Below are 6,117 nucleotides of genomic sequence, written 5' to 3' on the forward strand. Positions count from 1 at the left end.
TTTGGCCCTGCACAAAAAAAGAGGGAAATAGATATGGGGACATTCTTCTCAGCTGGACCAGGTCCATGTGGAGGCAGTGTGCAGGCAATTCCCAGCACAGTGCTCACCATGCTGACCCCCCCATCCCTCCTCCCTCCCATCTCCTTGCTGGTACCCTACCACTGCCTCACCTCTCTCAGCCACATTTGCTCCTCTCTGCCTTTTCCACAAGCTCAGCCAACACATCGGAGCTGGGCGATAAAGGACGCTCATTTCAAAATGTGATAGCCCTACGAAAGCAAAGACCTAGAGGAGCCAGAAATTGTTCCTCACTGAGACTGGAGAAATGCCCAAAATACTGCCAGAAATAAGTTTTACCTCTTCTTACTTTTTTATTAACTGCTTGACTGATGTGCGATAGCCAACTTAGTGTGAACAGAAAACACTGAACATCCCCTCTGTGCTGACAGAACTGTCGAGTTATTACCTGTGTTTCAGGCAGGGTGGGTTGTTACTCCTTGCAGCACTTTGAAACTCAAAGAGACAAAAATATGTCTTCAAGGATCTCTTCAGAGCTTTAACGATTTGAAGCCCAAACATGTCAAAAGGGCTGTCTTTTATGTGTTTTCTTAGGTGACTTGAATGTCTGGGGACACTTAGGATTCAAGTAGGCTTAGGAAATCAATGAGAGTTCGGCGCCTAACTTATTTAAACTTTCTCAAAAATCCCAGGGGAATCTCAGCTGCAAAGCACAACTCTTTGAGAGCAGTAATTATCCCAAAGCAGCACACTTTTATTTCAGCCAACAGTGCCATCACAGGGAGTGCTTCCTAACCCATCACAGTCCACAGGCAAAGATGTAAGCAAGAGTGGTTAGGACACCCAGAGACATCACTCCATAGCTGCTTTGCTTGCTGCTGACTCCATTCACATTACATAATGGTTTCTCACAGCAAGAAACCCTCCAATAGGTTTGGTTTTGTTGCTGACTTGTTGCTGGACATGTTGGAGAACACATCTTAGAGATGACATATTTAGGCTTGTTGGGCTCTAATGCAAAAGAGAAGGGTGAAAAAAAAAGAGTAGAATGTAAGAATCATTGATAAAATATTTCCCTGACTACATCTGCATTGGTGAATAAAAGAAGGCCAGGGACTAGTGCCAAAGGCAAATATGTCCTCTGCTCAGGTCTAGCAATAATCTGGTCATGTCCACACTGCTGCACCATGATGCTGGTCTTCTCTGGGCTCCATGTTTTATCTGTCCCTAAAGTGGGATATGTGTGGGTGGCTTTCAGTTCAAGCTGCCTGAAGCAATGCTGAGGCTGGGTCGCTGCCCACCTGGATGTTTTTTCTACAGCATAAAACCAGGAGGAATCTATTGTACGGCCTGAGATTTGGTCTGAGAAGACATGGAGGTGTTTGAGGGCGCAGAGCCCCAAGAACAGACCTGAAGGATTGTGCATGGCAGAGGGAGTCAGCTGTGATGCAGTTTTGCCCAAATATTTTTGAAAACAACCCCAGGAGCAAATATTGCTGTAGCAAGAGCTAGCTTGTCATCAGAAAGGTCAGCAGAAAGCTGGGGGGAGCTAACCATGAAGTAGTACACACAGCCCCAGGCTTGAATTCACTCTCTGGTGCTGCTATATGTATCTTCAGCATTTTGTCAACTCCAGGTAACAATATCAAGTATATATGGACACTGCAGTGACTACAATAGAGAGAAACAAGGTTGGTGTTTCCTAACAGCTGGTGGTCGGGGGTTATTGTTTCCATACATGGCCCTGACTGGGATGAAAGCCCATTCCTGGGGCTGCTCTTCTACAGCACAAACAAAGTGTTGTTCAGAAACGTACTTGTTCCAACATTGTTACGGACAGTCACACAGTATTTGTCTTCCTCTGCGCACATGGAAATGGTCAAACAGTTTTTGTTGGACTCCTGTTCTTGACACACGTAGCACATAAATGGGTAAGCTGGGGTAAAAAAAAAAAAAAAGAAAGAAAAAAGCACATTACATGGTTTAGGAACCACAATACCTACAATCCAGATATCTCCATTTTCCTAGTTATAGACTGATGAATGCTTGTGTGTGAATGACCAGTGACTTTCTTTATCCCTTGACCCGTGGCAGCAAAGTTAAATCCCTCTCTGTCTCATATGTCTGAGACTGTGAAGTGTTATCGATCTGTTTGCAATCTCTGGCAACAGTAGATGTGAGTGGAATTCAAGGATTTGGGGTCTTTTATGATGGAGATTATTGCTGAGCGATAGCTTCTCTGTCCTGAGAGCTCTGCCACGTGAATTGCCAATTACTGTTCAGTCTCTTTTTCTGGACAAGCCTGGGCAGGGCTTGCCAGGGAGAACTTGAGGATGCCTGGAGCATTTCGAGGAGGTGGACAATGCCCAGTGTCCTACTTCTCTTTCAACTGGCTTGGAGACTACTGTCACGTATCCTTTCTTGTGGTCGAACACCACCAGCTGAACTGGCCTAACCTCAGTCCTAGGAAGTCTTGCGAGAGCAGTCAGATGCTCTGCTGAACTTCTGCATACTACTGTAAGATAGAGGATAAATGGGAAGTTTTAACCAAAAATATGGTTTATCTGGTAAACGCAGATTTGGTGCCATAATTCAAAAATCTGCAATACAGATAGAGAAGATGACTGCAGAAATGGCAGGCAGTGAGGAGCTGTCTTGTGTGTCAAGAATGTACCACTTGCCCTCAAATCCAGAAGGTAGTAGGACAGACTTCTGGAAAGCCTCTGGAAAGTAATGATAAAAAGGAAGAAGAGCAAAAACACACCCTGGATGTGAAACCACACCAAAGTGCCTGCAGAACACTCCCCAGCTAGGCAGATTAATTGATTTGTAGGTTTTGTGGTGGTGGTTGGGTTCTGAGCTTGTGAAATCACCCAGAGCAATGTGGATTTGTGTGCAGGAGAGGGAATGAGTTACTTCAAAAACACAGACATTTTTGCAAAGGGAAGCAAACACAGCACAGAACATTTGTTAAGTTCCTGGTAAGCCTGGGGACAGTCTGTCGGTATGGAAGGGGCAGAAAGCAACTTGAGGAGTGCAGCTTTGCCTGATAAGAAGTTGTCAGCAAGAAAGTGGAAGGGCAGTGTAGGTCAGAGTGTCCATTAAATGAGAAGTTCCTAATGAAGGGAAGGGAAGGGAAGGGAAGGGAAGGGAAGGGAAGGGAAGGGAAGGGAAGGGAAGGGAAGGGAAGGGAAGGGAAGGGAAGGGAAGGGAAGGGAAGGGAAGGGAAGGGAAGGGAAGGGAAGGGAAGGGAAGGGAAGGGAAGGGAAAAAGTTATCAACTGTTGATCCTAAGAGGGCCATAACACTGTAGCTTTTTTGCTTGGTTCATCACCAAAAAATTTGAATCTTCATGTACTGAGGAATAGAGGAGAGGAGATGCAATAAGGTTTTATCAAAATTTTTGGCACAGTCTTGAATGACATTGTTATGAGCAAGCCCAGGGAACACAAGTTAGTGAATATGCAAAGAATGGGTGCAAAGCCCAACATGAAAACACACTCATGGGTTTAGTTCGCCATGGTTATTGGTCAAACCAATTGGAGCAATGCAACTCATAAGGACCTCCAGAGTTCTGCTGTGGGATCAGGTCTATACAGTATCATCGCTGGTGACAGTAGGGATGGGATAGAGGATGCACATCACATTTTTAGATGATGCCAAGGTCAAAACTGCTGTAAACATACTATAAGTAGAGTTCTCAGTGATTTTGACAGATGGATGTAATAAAAGAATGAAAAAAAGAATGGATGCAGTTCAATAAAGAGAAATATATTACACTAAGGTAAAAATTAGCCTCTTAAATGTAGGATGAGGAAAAAATGGTTGAGTTACCATTAAGGACTGCAGTATAAACAGCAGGAGTCAACCGTGTCACACTACAGCGATGAAAACAAACGTCACCCAAGGGAACACAGGCAGCAATGTCATGTGCAAGATATGCAAAGTGGCCTTTCCACTCTGGCACGGCCTCAGCTGGAACACCGATGACCAAATCTGTATGTGACACTTCAAAAAATATGCGAAGCATTTGGAGAGAAACCAGAGGAGAGGGAGGAGAAATGGTCAGAGATCTTGAAAATATGACCTCATCGGAAAGGTTGGAAGCATTTAGTTTGTTTATTAAAAATGAGAAAATGCTGAAGAAAGACAAAGTAACCTTCTTCATGCAAGCAAAAAGAAGCTGCAAAGAAGAAAGTAATGAACTGTTCTACACATCCTGTGGTGAAAAGACAGGAGAACTGTACAAAAAGAGATGTTAAGAAATAGTAACACTAACTTTCTAAAAGAAGAGAATCTGAGCAATTCCAGGCTGTGGAATCTTCTTTGTTGAAAACTTTCAAAGACACATTAGACAAACATCTGCCTTGGAGCAGGGAAAAGGATCATGACCTTTTAAGATTTCTTCTGGATGTAATATATCTATAATGTTTAGTTCATGGATGCTAATGGAAACAGACCATCCTTGGTGGGCTGAGAGATCAACATTTTGACCAAAAGTTGCTTATTAGGGTCTTGAATGGGACCACAGACACATGCGAAGGACCAAATAACGGTTATCTCCAAGTTTTCCTTTGTCCCTGTATTAGGCCAGAAAGCTGCGATCTCTTACTCTTGAATGTGAAAGCCTTGATATTAGGATTACTAGCTTTCTCCAATCTAGACTGGGCTACAGAAAGGTACTGTATAAAAGACTGTCCTTAGGTCCATTGGGAAGCTGATGCCAATATAAAATTTCATCAGCCTACCACAGCAATAAAGTATCCCACCATGAACGTGTGCTACCGGACTCGGATCTCTGTTAGCTTTGAACTTCATCCTGGGTAACACTGAGGATGTTGCCTTTGATAATTACTCTCCTCTGTCCGTGTAGTGTCACTGCATTCAGAAAATACAGAGACAAAATCCTTTCTTTTTTCAAAAACTGAATACCCCTTTTCCCACCCCAAAACTGTCCAAAGCTTCTGATCTTCCAGGCATGCTGCAAAACCATCTGTCCAAAAAAATGTAGGAGTACGGGGCTGATATATCAGAGAGCAAGAATTAATTAGATGACTCTTTCTCAACCCCTGCTAGATATGTATCATGGTTTCTGGGAAACCATCAGGCGTGGGGGAAATACTGGCAATCTGGTCATTATTCCTACGTGCAAGTAGCAATGTAGCAACACATGGGTATCAGTCCCAGAAGGAGGACACACATTCGGAGTACCTCAGACTTCCCTTTGGGAGAAGGATGCCTTTAACGTGACACACGCACAGAAAAGCTCTTTCACCTCTGCCTCTGATTTAATCTATAAAAATTCTCACTGGTGCGTTTACTAGGGAGCAAGACACATGGCAAACTGTGTGGCTCGATACAATGGATGTATCATCAGTACAGAGAAGCCTGTAAAATACCCAAAAAACTATATGGATAAAAAATATGTTTTCTTGTGCTTTCTGTCACTTCCAACTTGCATCATTTGAGAAGATCCCATAGACCACTGCATGGATATAGCCTGGCATCCAGTCCCATACAATTAGAGCTCTATCACTCAGTTATTGCCTGCTGGAAAGAATTATTAGTTTATCAGGATCTTATATCTGCAGCAAATCCTTAATCAAGGCACAAGAGGAAGTTGGTGGCAGCATGGCTGCAACATTGCAGTACTGCAAAGTTGGTGACAGCCCTCTAAATTTTTGCCTCAAAAAGTTTTCACCATTTTCTCTGTAAGCCTTATCTTAACTAGTAGCAGTGTTAGAGGCTCACCTTGCTCCACACACAGGACAGCAGCCAGAAAGGTGACAAGAGTAGTCTTCATCTCCATCAGATCCTCTCAGCTGGACTGGGAAGATGTTTGGAGGGCAGGTTATATACCTTTTGAACAACAGCAGTTTTACAGGTTCCAGATGGCTCGCGGGTGGACATGAAATCAACCCAAGGGTGTGTAACGTGCATGTGGGAGTTTTCCATGCTAGAGCCCATGGAACAGGCTCGCACCTTGGGGAAAAGTCCTTTTAGCAACATATTTCTTGCTCTCCCAGTCGTATGAGTGATGAGAAATGAGGATCTGTTCTCTCCTCCTCCAAGTTTCTTCTTTTCCTTCCTCCCAGCAGGA

At 43.7% G+C, this 6,117-nt stretch overlaps 1 protein-coding gene across 1 annotated transcript; it reads right to left on the bottom strand.

Moving 5' to 3' along the window:
• Positions 1–817: 817 nt before the first annotated feature.
• Positions 818–5,820, bottom strand: LOC141739858 (lymphocyte antigen 6E-like). The gene is made up of 3 exons (XM_074577971.1): positions 5,769–5,820; positions 1,835–1,954; positions 818–1,029 (listed from the first exon to the last, which is right to left on the bottom strand). The coding sequence occupies exons 1-3, from the start codon at positions 5,818–5,820 to the stop codon at positions 818–820; spliced, it is 384 nt and encodes a 127-aa protein (XP_074434072.1).
• Between the last annotated feature and the right edge of the window lie 297 nt (positions 5,821–6,117).

Source organism: Larus michahellis, chromosome 2 (assembly GCF_964199755.1).
Source record: "Larus michahellis chromosome 2, bLarMic1.1, whole genome shotgun sequence".
Lineage (NCBI taxonomy): Eukaryota > Metazoa > Chordata > Aves > Charadriiformes > Laridae > Larus > Larus michahellis.

Bases quoted from the DNA above. Each gene is read 5' to 3' on its own strand.
- LOC141739858 (XM_074577971.1), bottom strand. From the start codon at position 5,820: ATGAAGACTACTCTTGTCACCTTTCTGGCTGCTGTCCTGTGTGTGGAG. The intron at 1,955-5,768 runs GTGAGCCTCTAA...TTTTTACCCCAG, and splicing joins TGTCCTGTGTGTGGAGCAAG to CTTACCCATTTATGTGCTAC. The intron at 1,030-1,834 runs GTACGTTTCTGA...CTTTTGCATTAG, and splicing joins CCGTAACAATGTTGGAACAA to AGCCCAACAAGCCTAAATAT.